Below are 16,353 nucleotides of genomic sequence, written 5' to 3'. Positions count from 1 at the left end.
CACACACACACACACACACACACACACACACACACACACACACACACACACACACACATCATTCTATGTGCCGATGGATGGGTGGAAACGTCTCCCTTTCCCTGCTGCTCTTCCTGTTGCGCTCCTTTCCAGGACACTGGGGTTTTAATTTAATTGTAGGGTGGAACGTGAGCGTTTAAATCCGAGCGCCACCACACATACTGAACTGCAGACACACATCAGTTTCCAGATACTCTGTGTTAAAAATGCTCCTCTGCAAAACCGCTAACCAAAAGTTGCCCTGAAACAGGATTGGGCTCAGAGACRACCATAAAACTGTCACGACGAGCAAACAGTTCTGGGCTCAAGAGGGCTTTAAGTGCCTGTGACATGAATATTCTTCAAATACAAAAAGTCAAAGAAAACATTTTTATATGTAAGGAACTTGGCATGAAACATAATTTTGCTCATTTTGTCCCATAACTAGCTTTTTTTTTCACTTGGCCCAGCCAAAGTGAAACAGGAAGTGACATCAAAGGGGAACTTTTTAAGAAAATGAACTCTCTGATCTTTGTTTATTAAAACATTATTCTTTAAACTCTGACTCTTTGATAGGGACTCAAAATAATTTAAAGAAACATCAAATTCTTCTCTACAGTCTCTCTTGTTAGCTATTTTAGTAACACTGTTCACACGCCGACATTCACCTTTTACATACTTCCTGTGACTTCACATGCAAATATCTCAACAACTGTTCATCTCAGCGGTGTGAAATTTGTTTTGTAATATCTCATTAAAGTTGTCTTTCCACAGATGCATTCATATTTATTACAAACATTTGATGTCACAGGCACTTTAAGTGTGTATGTAAAGGGATAGTTCAAATCTTTTATAAAGAGAAAATTAGGTCTTTTTAATAGATATCTGCAACCGGTAAGATATTATTTGCTCATAACYCTGTCACCAAGTTCTTGTTTATTTACTTTCTGAATCTTGCTCCTACAGATTTCTACTTAATACGCAACTTAAAGAGAATTCAGCTTCTCTGAAAGAATAACAATAAAGTGAGTGAGTTCTAAGTTTGGCATGTGGGTTATTCATTAGGATTCCAGGAAGCCAGTTTTTTTTCTTTTACAACCCCAAGGCAATATTTAGACTCTGCATTGTTTCCATATTGAGCCCAGCACCAGCGAATCTGTCTSGTAAGACAATGGCTGGTTTTCTTCCTCACTAACATCTTGTTGTCATCATCTCTTCAGACGTGAGGTAGACAAAGGGTTGACACTTTATGGCTCCTTCTAATGAACTGCTCTGCTTCATATTCATTTCAATTAGCCTTTTTTTTAGTTGTTTAAAAAAGTTGCATATTCTCYGTGATGTTGTTGCTTCATACAGGATGTTGATGTGATCGTTAAATAAAACCCAGTGCAGACGTTATCAATTTGTATCTAAGCTATATCCCCTCACTGCTATAGATCTTAGGAGAACCACATTTTCATGAATAATTGTTAAAGAAAAGAATAAAATTGATGTTTTGGAATTCACAAATTTGAAATTTTGACCCAAAACCAAAAACGTCAACGTGAAAGAAGCAGAAGTGAAAAGTTCCTAATTTAAAATTCTCTAAAAATGTACAAATTTTGGGGAATTTCAGTTGTGCAGGACTGATAAATATTTATTGAATATAATCATTATATTATTATGTATTATTGTATTACAAAGTTGAGTTATAAATAATTTCTAGAAAGAAATCTACATTTAGAGAAATAAAATGAGCATACTTAAAGATTCTTGAACTATTTTAAATTATTTCTCATCATAAAACAATAAAAGGCATTTTGAGTGAAAACTGTGGACAAATCTCTGAAAACTAAACTGTATAAAATAACCAAAGAATAGAAGGTAAATAAAAATAGAATCACTGTTTTGCTGTGTTCTGAAGTATCTAAAAATAAAAGACAGAACTTAGTGTTGACATGTTTTTTTCCTCCTTCCTGTTTTYTTAACATGTCCTAGAAAGCAGCAGACTGATTTTACTATTGTCCTCATTGTCACTAAACTTCCTGCAAGTCCGAACCTAAGAAAAAAAATGTTAAAAAAAATAATAATCTGGTTCTTGAGGAGCCAGAGGCAGAGGTACATCATTTGTAGTTTGATCATATTTGTTATGTTGAAACTGTATAATGTTTGTGTAAGGCAGTGGTTAAACTGTGTGAAGTTCAGAGCGTGGTAGAGAAGCTTTAAGCTTCTTGGCTTTGTGTCTGATTTGTGAGAAAGTCGTTTCCTGCAGAGAAAACCTGGCTGAAAGTCATTCTGTGGAGCCAGGATCCTCTTCTCTCCGCCCTTCTCTTCCTTTTTTTTAGCTAATTGTTTTGTTTCGGTGCTCCTTTTATCTACGCTGTGTCCAACCTTTAACTCAAATAAGCCAAAAAGACCAAAACATTCTCTTTCATGGAGACAAAACTTATTATCAGGATGATGGTTTAGTTTGATCTTTGACTTCCTGTTGTTGCTTCGAGCCCCCTGTCTTCTCTTGGCCTCCCAGCTCATCCATGAGCATCTGATGCTCGTCAACAGGAGCAGCTCAGCCTCTCAGATTCACACAGTAGTGTTGAAATCTCCGCCCCTCACATCTGCTTCTCCTCTGCCCCGTCTGACAGCTGCACGTCTGCAGCATCTTCTCCTGTTTCCACTCTGCTCCTGCTTTAACTTTAATCTCAGCCTTCAACTGATTTCCACATTTCCACTTGCCACATGTCATAAGATTTCTTTGTTGGCTCAAATTTCTGGGGTTTTGTTCATCCTGAGGAGTCTTCAGCCTGTTAGATTATTTCCCACGATGCAACAGCTGGTGCAGCCATCAACTCTTCCTGAGTGAAACCACAGGCTGAACAATCTTCATCCAAAACATATATAAAAGGATCAGCTTTTGTCCATGCTTAAATGACCATCAAATGAAAAAAAAAAAGAATCATGAAGTTCAAATGTTTCTGATGTAAACAGGAACCCAAACAGACAACAGTTCTGTTGAACTGTTGTGGAGTTTCAACATGTCTGGTAAATTAAAGAGCAGCATGTTATTATTTCTAACACAAATACTGTATTCTGGCAAAAAGAAACAAAAATGCTTCTTAAAAACAGATTATGTGACAAAAAGCTCACATCTTTAGAAGTTAGATTTTGTGAAAAGTTTGTATAAATAGTAAATATCTTACCTGTGTAGATAGTTTTTTGAACAACCCCAGTGGGGAGTTTAAATTTTTTTCAAAATCTGTTTTAGGAGATGGGCGTACAGGTTGAGCTGTCCAAAATGAGCAGGTGGTTACAACACTTATAAAGAGTGCTGTGACAAATTAAAAAAACAAAACAAAAAAAAAAAGTCAGACTACCGGTTGATAAGACCACAACGTCTAAACCTGCCCACTGATGATCCTCCCACAGGGTGAGGAACACACTGTCATGTAGACACACCTACTATTGAGTAGAACCGAACAGACAAAGTGGTTAGAGTGAGACTTGAAAAATGGAGAAAGGGCTACAGACAAGCAACACACCGAAGTATTTTTGTTCAAAATGCAGTGAAAAGATAAAGGTCTGAAAAAATCTTATWAAAAAAACAGCCATGTGAGTTTGATGAAATCATGTTTAAGGAGCAAGTAAAGTTCAAATTCAACACCCAGTGGTTTAATAAACTTTAATCTATCCCAAAAGAAGACCTAGGATCACAAGTTCAGACACCGAAAGACGGCTCACACCAAACCAAAAAAAGACAAAAAACAAAAGACACATTTAGCCCAGAAACACAGAGAGGCAGATCAGTGTGGGATGAGTCACAGTGGTTTATTATTAGAGGCCTGAGAGTGACAGTATGTGCTCAGACTGAGCCTTCATCGCATTGCTCACTTTGATGACCTCACGTCAGGATGTTGTTGTTGTTGTTGTTTCTGCACTTTTAATGTCCCTTTTGAATAGAAACTTTAAGTTTTGCTGCATTTGCTGCAAATAGCTCCTCCTCACTGCACCACCTTCAAGCACCAATTTTCTATACATTTAACCGAGCATCATATGTATTTCTGACATTCATTGACCTAATAGTCCCTGACGCCTGTGGGGTCCACCCACATCCTCCTCCCTCTTCCCTTCATCCTCCTCCAGCTCACTGTTCACAGCAGACTCGGACTGGAGCTCCGCTGCAGCGTTCCTGTCCGAGTGGAAAGTGACAGTGCGCACCACAAACCRCGCAGGATGACAAAGAAAACCAGCGGTGAGGTTCTCACTGCTGCAAGAAGAGACTAAGATCTGAGTTTGTGTTCAGGTAGGTCTGAGCTGAAACGGTTTGCCTTTTAGACATGAGCTTCAAAAGATGCAGGATGTTTTACATGTGTCTTTAGTGTGAAGTTTGAATGTGTGTTTTAATGACTTTATTCGTGCTGCTGTTTGTCTCTGCCTGCATGCTCTACACCAAGATGCAAGCGTTAAAAAACTCTATATTTTAAAACAACATAACCAAAATTTTCACAAATTACTAATCATTAATTTCAAAGCCAGGCTCTAAAATAAATATCTAAATTAAGTAAATGAACTTGGTTACTGTTCTGAACAGAGGTGTCATAAAGTATAAACACTTTCTTTAAAAAAAATTGAATTATCTTTACTTCACTGGAGTAATTAGTTTTCAGCCGACTTTCTACTTCTACTCCTTACATTTTAAAAATGTAAGAAGCATTTATTTTTCATTTCAACTTGTTATTGTTCTTAAATGATGGGGTTGTTCATGTGGCTGGGCCATGTTTTTGTCCTTAATGTTTTTCTATACATTACTTTTCATTAGTTTGCTAAAATGCATACTGTAAAACTATTTTCCTTTTTCTACAGCTAATATTAAAGCATGTTCTCTCAAAAAATCATATTTATTAAAACAAAAATCATGCTTACGAAACTGTTTAGACAAGGGGAGGCGTCAATGGGGGCCACACTTTTTTGCGGGGGAGAGGGGTGCGCCCCTGCGCCCATGCTAATAGTTGCAGCTCAGTAGATAGGGCCTTGGTTTATGAAAGGAACAATTTTTTTTTTGTTAGACCATTACAACCAAGTGAGACAGGTTTGCGCTTCACTCTCTTGTCCTCGTTTCTTTTGTGGTTTATTGAGACAATCCTCAGGAAAAAAGAAGAATTAATAAAACTAGCGTCTGTGATCTTYGGCAACCATTCAACCCATAAAAACAGATGTTTGCTTTTCTTGCTGTTGTTCTGGAATAATTTTATAGTATTTGTGCAACATAAAATAGGACACTTTAAAGGTCAAGTCTGTGCTGAAATTCTTGAGTGTTTTTTTTTTTTTTGGTGAGTTGTGTTGCTGATTCAGTAGATCAAAGACAGCTTTAGTGAGAATAAATAGGAAGTGAACACATGTTCCTGCTGCATTGCTTGGTACAGTTAGGTTCAGCTGCAAACGTGTGACATGTGAGAATGAGAAAATGTTCAACTAATCTTTAAACAAACGAACTAAAACTATGACAACAAAACCAAACAGAAAACCAGAGTGTACATATTTAACTGACCAGTTTTCCCTGCTGATGAAAAACAGTAAGTGCAAGTGAGGGCCAAGCGAGGCGTGTCATCACGACACAAGTGCGTCTTTACCTCCATGGCAGAGGCTCCACTGAACCYCTGAGACCAGCTCATCAAACCCCTGGGGTTCGATCAAACCCAGGTTAAGAAYCACTGCACCAGCCTGCTTGCCACCAACATGCTTCATTGTAGAGAAGTGTTCTCAACTCGACGAGATGTCAGGTGTCGTTCATAATGGCTTAATATTTTAGTTTTAGTCTCAGCTGAACCCAGTATTAGAGGGTCTCCAAAATGATTATTTGAACTTGTTTTTTTTTATGGGCCACTCTTCCATAAAACCCAGCTCTGTGCTGTATGTCGTATTGGTCTCTTGGCTTCTTTTCTGATAAAAACTCCTTTTTAAGTTTTGTGAGATTTAATTTATGATCCTCTGCAGGTTTATGTGATGGTATTACATTTTAATCTTCTAATACTGGATTTAATGATTCTCAGAGGATTTTTAAGGGTGTTATGGCAATATTTATTTAACAAAGACAGAAATATGTGGTCCAAGAATGAAGGTACTCCGTGAGATGATCAGCTGAGTTTTAATGCAACAACAGGAAACACAGAGAACAACCTGGCCTGTCTCTGTGCCTCTGCTTCCCTCTGTCACTGTCTCTCCACACTACTCCCTGTGTCTCGAGAGGCCTCATATATATATATTAACAAACACCATTATGTCATCTTAGCAAGATTTGATACAAGGTCAATGGAAAACACAAAGATAAGCACAAGTGATATCTAAGAATGACTTTTGTTAGCAAATCTTGTTCTGACTTTAATCATTCTGTCTGCAGATAAACAGCATGTCATGAAAACCTAGGTCATTAAAGGATGTCATGAATTACTGGCTTAAACATAAAAGTATTATTTCCGTTACAAAGGTCTTTGGAGGTTTTCAATCTTTTCTCCAACCTGTGTGGAGAGTTCCTTGGTCTTCTTGTCTCTTGCTTGGTTCGTTACCTTTACTACTTAGAAATGCTGAGTCTGGGGGCTATAGAACAGGTGGATGTATACTGAATCATGTGGCTCCTGAATGTAATTGTTGGAGTGACTACATTTACATGCAATGCTTTTCAATTTGATATTTTTGATTTAAAACAAGTTTTTCCTCTGCCTTTCACTGCAGTAATCTGGAGCATCTTACGTAGATATATTAGAATCAAACTGAAATTTAATTTAAATGTCAAATTTGAAGGCAACAGATGAAAAGAATGCTGAGGAGGGGTGACTCACTGTATATAGTCAAGGCAGGACATGAAGTGCATTGCCACGTCGCTGTAAACTGAATGCATGTTATATTTTTGACCTATGGTAACGGTCAGGCTGTTCTGACTTCAACCACAGCTCGGTGGTGCTGAGCTCCACGGGACCATGGGTCTCTGGTTCAGCTGAAGAAGCGACCACAGGGCTGTGGCTCACTGGAACACAGACCTGTTTCAGTTTTCTCTGTAGAGTAAATGCACAGACTGAACTCTTTCTGAATCACTGTCTGGTCCTCAAACATCCTCAGAGCCTCTTTCTGCAGCTCTGTAGCCCCAGATGTTTGAAGAAAACTGAATCACTTGTAGCAGTGAGAAAGGCAGCGAGGTGAGGTTTGATTGAAGATATATATATATATATATATATATATGGAAGAATAGCAACAGACAAATAGAAGGTAAAAATGTGTTTCTCATCAGTATATATGTCCGGTTTAATTCCCTGCATGCACGCTATTCCCATTCCACTCTCTATGTCTGCACTGAGTCAGACAGCTTAAGTGAAACAGGCCTGGAGGTAGAGTTTAAAGATAAATACCACGTTTAACAGACCTCATTGTGTTCCTGTGTGCTCCTAACAAGACTAATTTGGCAGAATGAAGTTCCCAAAGTGAATTTATGCACTGGTGTTACACTTGACATGAGCAGTTATGGTGACTTTATTGCTCCCAGAATCATAAGGGGAAGAAAAACAAAATCACAGAGAGCTGGATTAAGGGTTGAATTTAGAAAGTGGAGAAGTTACAGACATATTAACTAAACTTGTGAATAACCCATCAAACAAGAAAGAGAAATTTTCTGGGAAAACGTTTTTTTAAAGGACACCGATTTCTGTAAAGCCCATTATTTAAGAATTTTTTTGTGTGACAATCTAAACTGACAGGAAGTGATGTTTTGATGTGTAAACGGAAGAAGAGGTGTAAATAAAACCAAGGTGAAAAGAAAATAAAGCTGATAATAGTGGCTCACTGGGGTTACCATGGGAACCACACACTCTCGCTCCCTGACAGCACTCTGACAAACAGGCAGACACGAAGACTAGAAATTCAGTCTCTCATAAAAAGTTTAAGTTTTAATAAAAGTATTTTCAATAATAAGAAGCTGTATTGTCTGTTTGTCACATATCTCTGTTTTTGTATGTCTGCAGCATGAGAGGTATGACAGGTCAAATACTTTTTCAGGTATCAGATGCATCTAAAGTCAATGAGATGTGCTCACACTGGGTACTGGAGGCATTTGGGTGATAAATCCTACAGCATGCTAATAATTATTGTGTTTTGATGTGTAGGATGGATCAAAAGTGTAAAGTTTGTGGAAGTAAAACAAAAGTTTATTAGCAAAAATTAGGGAAAGTCTAGACAGCTCAAGAGTTACTGACATAATGCCCAGGTTCTTCTTGCAAATGAGATCTCAATCTCAATGGAGTTTTACCTGGTTAAATAAATGAATTTAAAAAAAATCACACCCTAAATTAAACAATCTGCAAAAAAAAATCGGAAAAAAAATCATTACACCTAAACTGTGACTGCTCCTTAGGATCTATGCTGTCGCTTCTTAAAGACAAGAAAACGTGAAATTCTCCATTGTTTTAAATAAAAAGGGATGCAGTTTGTTCCTGAAATAGTAGAATGCAACACCACAGTGTGCCAAAACAAAACAATACAAGTTTATTGATAAACCAAAATTACCAATGCCAGAGAGAGAAAGTTACTTTTTTGCTCGATTTGCTGCATTTTAATTAAAACCAAGTCTCTTCACTTTTGTAACTCTAGCCTTTATAAAAAGACTCAACATTGCTTTCACGCACAGACATGAAATATAAAAGTCCAGTTAGTGAAGAACATTTTAAAAATGATGTAATATCAAGCTTTAGCAAGCCTTGCCTATAAAAACATCTTTTTAAAATGATTAAGTCGAGCAACAAATTTAAAATTGACATAATCAGAATCTTGATTTCATAACCTTTTTTTTTTTTTTGCCCAGGCTTGTGACCCATTGAAAACAGGTCCGGTCACACCCCACTGGTTGAGAATCACTGCTTTAGAACACCAAAGATTAGTTTCAAATCAGAAATTGTGACAAACAATTAAAAATAAACTTATAAAAGTGTTTAAATTCACTTGTCTAAATCAAGCATTACCAGTGACATTTGGAAAGCCACAAAGCTACACTAGAACTTTATTAGAGTTAGAGATGTTCATGAATCTGGATCCTTAAACAACAGAAAGCTGTTTGTGTTGTAAATGAYTGTGACTAATGTTTATCTGCCTCTCACCTTCTAATGGACTGAAGGCCTTAATCGCTCTCTTAAGCCAAGTGTGGGTTAGGTTAGGGTTAGGGGCCTAAGAGCAGGCCTACCAAGTCAGAAGTTTTAGAAGCTGTAGTTCCTCGTCAATGAAATYGTTGCCCAATAACTTCTATCATTGGTTTTATTACAGTGAAAGATAGACAAACTTGAAAAAAAAATGGATTAGCTGATAGTTACGGAGAAGAGAATCTGGAAGTTGTTACACCACAATTACACCTTGTTTAGACAGCCACCCCCGTATTGTAACTCCTGCAGCCTGCGACTCTAATCCACCTCTGTAGGTCACGTGTTAGAGCTTAGTGGTGTTCTCTTGTCTTGGATTCATTTCTTCAGTGGGCAGGAAGAGGGGTGTCAGTGCCACTTGGCCTTTAGTTGGTTGTAAACTGGAGCTCAGTGTGTTAGATCACGTTATTTTCATGTGGTAGATCATATGATGACATGTTCTGCTGTTATGACACATTCAATCCCAAAAAGCTTTAATATATACTTGTTTTCTAGTTTTTGTTTTATTTTATTTTATTTTTTGTAGATTATTTGTTTTATTTCTGTATTAAACATAACTCTGGAGTATCTAACAGTGTCACAGCTGAGAGGAGAGACACAGAACTTCTTAAACACCCAGAAAAGTCAAGTTTAATTAATCAGATTCTTTTCCAGATACTTCAAAAAACATAAACAAATCAGTCAGACCAAAGTTTAATTAATGCTTTCTCCTCTCTATTCCCCTCACATCTTTCTCCTGTTCTCTGTCTGGCTTTTAGCTGGCCTCAAGTGAACTGAGTGCAAACAGAGACCCCCTGCCACCACCTGGAAAACACAGAGAAACTAAGTGGATTGAAGAAGGCAGAGACTGAGCGGAGGAGTCAAAGAAGAAGGGAGGGACGACAGGGAAGATTAGCTGCTAATCCAGTCCACGGACAATCCTGTAGGAGATTTGTCCTTCTCTCAGAACGATGCAGACAAAACAGTGGCAGGATTACGACGCTTCCGTTTATTGCCCTCATCAAGAGAGTGTCGGACATCGCTTCCCAACGCTTCGAAAGGTCTGAATGCCTGAGGACTCACATCTTTGATGCAGTAGAACCAGTGAACAGCTAACAAAGAGTAAAGCCTTGAAACAGGATGTCCTGAGGACAGTGTGGTGTCACACGCATGGATAAACCTTCTTTAGAGGGAGACGTTGCATGACGGCAGGTTCCTGTTTTCAGCTTGGTCACTGAGAAGTCATCACATAAGATCTTCTCACTGACAGTAAGTAACAGCACTCACTCTGATGATTTGATTTAATTTAAAGCATGAAATTAATTGAAAACCACTGAAGGCTGTGAAAAGTCAATATAGTAGCATGAAAAAATGATTGAACTCTTATAGTCAATCATTTGTGTTTGATAGATTATTTCTTTATTGTAACAATGCTTCTTGGCAATAAATCTTACAGCAGGCACCTGAYTGGCAGCACCTGGGGGTACCAGAAGCTCATAACAAGTGTCAATGACAACAAAAGCCATTTGGTAGAGATTAGGCAATTTTTTTCATGTGCACAACCCACATACTCAGCTCTACTGCTCATCCCACAAATGCATATTCCTTACAAATGTGGCACCATTTAAAAGGTAAATCAACAGACTTTCCAAAGGTAGATTTATTRCCAAGAAAYATTRTTACAACRAAGAAATRATCTACYAAACACAAATCTCCTACTTTTTGGGCTAAGTTTGTGATAATAAGGAAAGAAAAAGGAAATAAATGACTTACCTCCATTAAACAACTTATAAAGTGAACATTAGGGGAACAAAACCCACAGGGAACTCAGCAATATCTCTAAAACACCTGGAAAATGAGCCTTTCCTTCAGGTTTTCTCAGTGAAGTAACTTCCAAACTGCATCACATGTGCTGATCTTACAATGCTGGAGTTGACCATAAAAACTGGTTGTTTAGGTTTGTGTAAAAGAGCCAAGCACAGTCTTGTTTCATTAAGAGCTTCCTGGTGAGGTGATCCTCTTATGGCTGCAAGTGAAACACATGTTGAGACTCCTTGTGTCTAAAACAACATAAAATAAAGTGAACTCAGTGTAAACACAAGTCTTTTTTATTGCTTTTTGTCCCACAGCTATTTGACTGTAAAAAAGAAAAGAAAAGAAAAAGAAAAAGCATTTCAGTGTATTTACTCGAGTCATGCAGTTGGGAGTTTTGTATGTCTGGGCTGTCGTTCGCCAAACCAAATACACCCAGTACCCAGTCAGCCCCAAACGCTCCAACCACACGAATTGTGGTAACCAGAGGAAACCACGTATGTCCTTGTAATTTCTCCTCTTTGTTATTTGGTTGTGATTGAAGTCTGATGCTGAGCTCCTGGAGAGAGTTAGGTCATGTTGGGAAGACGTGCAGAGAGGAGAGAAAAGAGATGTAAACAGAAGCTCAGGAGGTTTTTCGTCTTCCCTGACATCTTCCAGTGCAGCTCATAAAGAGAAACTGTGGTGGAGGAATAATCTGTGACTGTATTGAGAGGATTTTGTTCCCTCACTGTCCTGGCATTTGATTCTTTTCTCTCTCTCTCTTGTTTCTCAGTGGACCACAAACTGGATTTTAAACTTGACTGACATGCGTTCAGAGTCCAGACCTTCTCGTTAAGTCTAAAAAGGGAATAAACAAAACACTTCTTCCACGATGAGTCTGGGAAAGCTGCCAGGGATTAAAGGCCTCGTGTCCGGCTCTCAGGGGAAGCGCCGCTTCAAGAGTGACCTCTCCGTCGACATGATCAGCCCGCCGCTGGGCGACTTCCGACACACCATGCACGTTGGGCGTGGYGGGGACGTGTTCGGCGATACCTCCTTCTTGAGCAACTATGGAGGCATTAAGGAGCCAGGGAGTCCGGACTCAGCCAGCAGCTCCAAGTCGACTGGCTTCTTTATGCGCACCTTTCGGCACGTACGGAAGACCTCCGGGCCACGGCCGCGAGCGGGTTCCCGGGACTTGTCGTCCCCACCGCCTGACATCTCACCCATCATTAAAAACGCCGTGTCTCTGCCTCAGCTGAACGTAGAGTCTGCCAATGGGTGCCTGCAGAGGAGGGCGCTGTTCCCCAGCTCCATCAGCTCAACAGACGATTCCTTCTGCACGTATGGTGAGATAATACAGATAATCACTGCCAGTGTGGATTCATGCAAAGCATCTTAGCAGGCAGATTAGAGGAAATGCAGAGGTAGAGATCAAACTCAAAGCTGGTGATAAAGCACGATCTTCTGTGTGACATTAATTCAGACCAAATATATCAAATCAGTCCATTGAGCAAAAAAGTTCATTATAAATAAAAGCAACACAGTATTGTGCAAAAATTTTAAACCACCCCTCATCATATCAAATTCATTTTACGTGTCAAACTGTGTTATTTTTATTCATTCATCCTTCCAGCGACTCTTTTATTCCAGTGGTTCCAACCCTGGTCCTCAACACTATCCTGTATGTTCTAGTTGCTTCTCTGCTCTTCAGCAGGTCCTCAGCTTCTTCAGAAGCTTGTTAATCACTCATTCCTAAATAGGGTGTGTCAAAGCAGGGAAACATCTAAAACATGCAGGATAGTGGGCCTCAAGGACCAGGTTGGATAATGAAGGCAAGAGGTTCAGGAAGGAAACATCCCCGGTGCGTCCCCAGCAACATTCTCCAGCTTTTAGTTGAAATTCTCAAAACGTTCCCAGGCCTGAGAATATTTATTTATAGTCTATCAATTAAGTTCTAATGGGTCCTCGTTGGGGTCTCCTCCTTGTGGAAACTCTCCCTAACCCTTGATCAATCCTAAAGTGCATGTAACATCATTTTTTGTAATAAATATGAATGCACATTTGGAAAGATAGCACTGATAAAATATTGTAAATAAAATTTCACACCTTTTAGATGAACAGTTGTTGAGATATTTGCATGTGGATTAACAGGAAGAGAATTTGATGTTTCTTTAAATTGTTTTCAGTCACTATCAGAGAGAGATGAAGAAGAGTCAGTGTTCAAATAATATTGTTTCCATAAACAAAGACCAGGGAGTTCCCTTTCTTAAAGAGTTCCYCTTTGATGTCACTTCCTGTTTCACTTTGGCTGAGCCCAGTTCAAAAGATACTGTAATATGCCAGTTATGTGACAAAACGGGTAAAGGTAAAATCATATATATTATGCCAAGTTTCTTCAATATAAATTTGTTTTGTTTGATTATTTGTATCTGAAGGATGCACATGTCGGGCACTTTAAGCTGAATTCTTTTGATGACAAAGTGCAGCAACTCTATCAGCTGTCTCCAGATGATGGAGCTCCTCACCTTATCTTTAATATAGAGGAAGTTCATTTCAACAGCTTGTGGGGTCTATTTTTCATAAAATAACTTAAATAAATGGAACTAATATCAATTTTGTTACAGGCTTCTATAAAATGGTCACTGATCCAGTTTGCATTTAGTTCTTTGCTAAGGCGTTCGATATGTTGATGCAAAACTGAGTTTAGAAACCATTTATACCTCACAGATTAGGTCAGACCTAAATGTTCTGATAATGTACTGAGAGACACATAGGTCTACATACAGAGGGTAAACAAACCACACCAAAAAGTTTCTCTATAAATGAATATATACTGGATCGTAAAAGCAGCCAAAGCCCAAAAAAATGTTGAAAGATAATTTATGAAGGATTATTGATCAATACTATTTACAGAAAAATTACAAAAAATCTGACTTTGTAAAAGAAAATGAGGGATGACTCCAGATACTGTATTGTGAAGATCCAAACATCAACAGGTGGGGCCGGGCCAGTCTGTGTTCTTTGGTTTTTCTGTTTCAAACCAAAATTGACAAGTTATTTTCTAAAATATAAAATCAACAGTTGCAAAACTAAAAAAAGTGACTTTTTTCATTTTAATGGGTAAAGCTAATACAAGCTTTAYATTTTGTTCGTGCACTATTTGGCATCGTCTGGCAGACCTGGAAATCATGGTCTAAACTCCCAAAGGATCGTGTTTTTATTTAGCAGTTTAGAAATGGCAAAACTACATATTTGTTTTATTTAAAGGGAGTCAACACATCTCAATGAGAACTGATTATCTTACCATGAATAAAACTGCTTAAATATTCAAAATTATTCAGAACAGGGTTGAAGTGCAGCCTTTGCCAATATCTTTAGGAAAGGCCTTCTTTGGCGACTTATTTAAAACAAAAATTCTGAATTTAGGTTTTAAAAATGGAAAAACAAAAATACAACTCAGTTATTTATTTTTTTATTTTCGATTTTATTTTCAAACAGTAAACCAAAAAACAAACCGTACACAGGTTCTGGACAAACTTTCCTCATTCTCCTTATCATTAAGACCTTATATCTTCATACAGTATTCATCACAAGCAAGTACTGGTGTTCAAGAAAGTGAAATGTATCATTTGAAATATCAAAATATTAGGTTCTACAAAGACAAAAAAGGCTAAAATTTATATTAAACTGGAATTTTCAAAAAACAAAATTGTTTAAGATCAAACAAGTTAAATCTAGTTCAACAATTAGGATCACTGCTAATTATTTGTTGGACTATAAATGTCTATAGAGACAAAAAAAGAAAGCAAAAAGCCCTCTTTTTTTTTTGTCCATCTTTCTCACATTTCTCCATGACAACCAGCAAACATCCAGGCTTCCTCTGAGTCATGTGGGATCACCACAGCAACACCTGTACACAATCAGACGGATAAACACAAACACACACAGCTGGGATTTTTCCAGCACAAAAATACTTTCAGTCATCTTCATGCTTATGAGTGTTGACCTGAATGAACAAGCAGAAACCCACCATTTGTTGAATCTGCTCACCAATCAGATACTGCCAGGCAGCTGTCTGCGGGGTGGAAATCCCCCGACCCGTTTCACATTTATTCTCTAATACAAAAGGAATTTGCCCAACTGGAGTGATGCATCCTAAACCTGACATAAAGAGCCAGAGAACTTAGGATGTTATGTTGTTATTATTATTATTATTATTATTATTATTATTATTATTATTATTATTATTATTATTATTATTATTATTATTATTTACACCCATTTTTACACTAATCTTTAAAATAATACTCAGCAAAAGTACGTTGCTCAGTTATAGTTGTAAATTGTAATTTCTGTTAGAAATTTCTTTGTTTTTCATTTACGTTTAGTTGCATCGAATCAATCTTAMTGTTGTTCCTTTTATTTACTGATGGACAGTTTTAACATTTAGAATCAGAGGTTTAGCACCATTTAAGAACGACAATAGGAAAATATTTTTTGGTTGATGAACACCGCCAYCTGCTGGTCAAAGAGCTGAATTCTTTCAGATTTTCATTTTTCAAAAATTGGTTTTCTAATTTAAAACAAATTGGCACTGCAAARTAAAAGCAAGCCTGGAGTTAAGAATTGTCCATATTACTGCATAAATGGCCTAAAACATCAACAGAGYGGATAAAGAGAGACCCAGTGAAACAAATATCACTAAAATATTACACGTGCATGGCCATTTATTTATTGAGGGAAACCATCCAGTATTGCATTTGTGAGTGGCAAAGGTGAGCCTCTAGRATTAGTAGTTAGTGTGAAATTAGAGTCAGGTATTTTTAATTAATGGGATATCAATCAGGTGTGAGGGGTCAGGTTGTAGTATATCTTGGGACAAACATGATTATTGTGCTCRTCTGCAGATGGCGAAAGATCATGTCCACAAGTCAGATGGCAAGTGGGAGAATTTTTTTGTGGACGGCTGAGCTAAACATAGAACTTTCTGGTTCAAATGAAAAGCATTATGTTTGGTGAAAGAGAAACACTGCATTCAAGCAGAAAAACTTTTTCCTATCTGTGAAACATGCAGGGCGGTAGTATCACAAACATTCACTTCACAGGAAAAAGTTTTTTTTTGCCACTTCAGTAGAAAACATAACTAAATATTAGTTTCTTCATCATCAATGACATTTTTATACAAGAAAAGAAAAAAGAAGAAGAAACAGAAAAGTAATAGAAGAATTTGAAAGAGAGTCAAGAAGACATGTGAGATACACACCAAGAAAACACAAGACAACACACCCGACATCTGTCTCCATACCAGCAAAAAATAAGAAAACAAAAGCACAGAAACGAAATACACACACACACACACACACACACACCCACACACACACACACACACACACACACACACACACACACACAC

At 37.8% G+C, this 16,353-nt stretch overlaps 1 protein-coding gene across 1 annotated transcript in view; it reads left to right on the top strand.

The window, feature by feature from the left end:
- Nucleotides 1–4,164: 4,164 nt before the first annotated feature.
- Nucleotides 4,165–16,353, top strand: part of cdc42ep1b (CDC42 effector protein (Rho GTPase binding) 1b) — an 18,970-nt gene continuing 6,781 nt past the window's right edge. The window contains exons 1-3 of the mRNA XM_014012912.1: nucleotides 4,165–4,294; nucleotides 9,923–10,412; nucleotides 11,731–12,286. Of these exons, the coding sequence (XP_013868366.1) occupies nucleotides 11,830–12,286 (457 nt within the window). The 5' untranslated portion in view covers nucleotides 4,165–4,294; nucleotides 9,923–10,412; nucleotides 11,731–11,829. The remainder of the gene's footprint in view (nucleotides 4,295–9,922; nucleotides 10,413–11,730; nucleotides 12,287–16,353) is intronic.

The sequence above is a fragment of the Austrofundulus limnaeus genome, unplaced genomic scaffold (assembly GCF_001266775.1).
Source record: "Austrofundulus limnaeus strain Quisiro unplaced genomic scaffold, Austrofundulus_limnaeus-1.0 Scaffold96, whole genome shotgun sequence".
Classification (NCBI taxonomy): domain Eukaryota; kingdom Metazoa; phylum Chordata; class Actinopteri; order Cyprinodontiformes; family Rivulidae; genus Austrofundulus; species Austrofundulus limnaeus.
The sequence above is the reverse complement of the archived record's forward strand: the minus strand, read 5'-3'. Positions and strand labels throughout refer to the sequence as shown.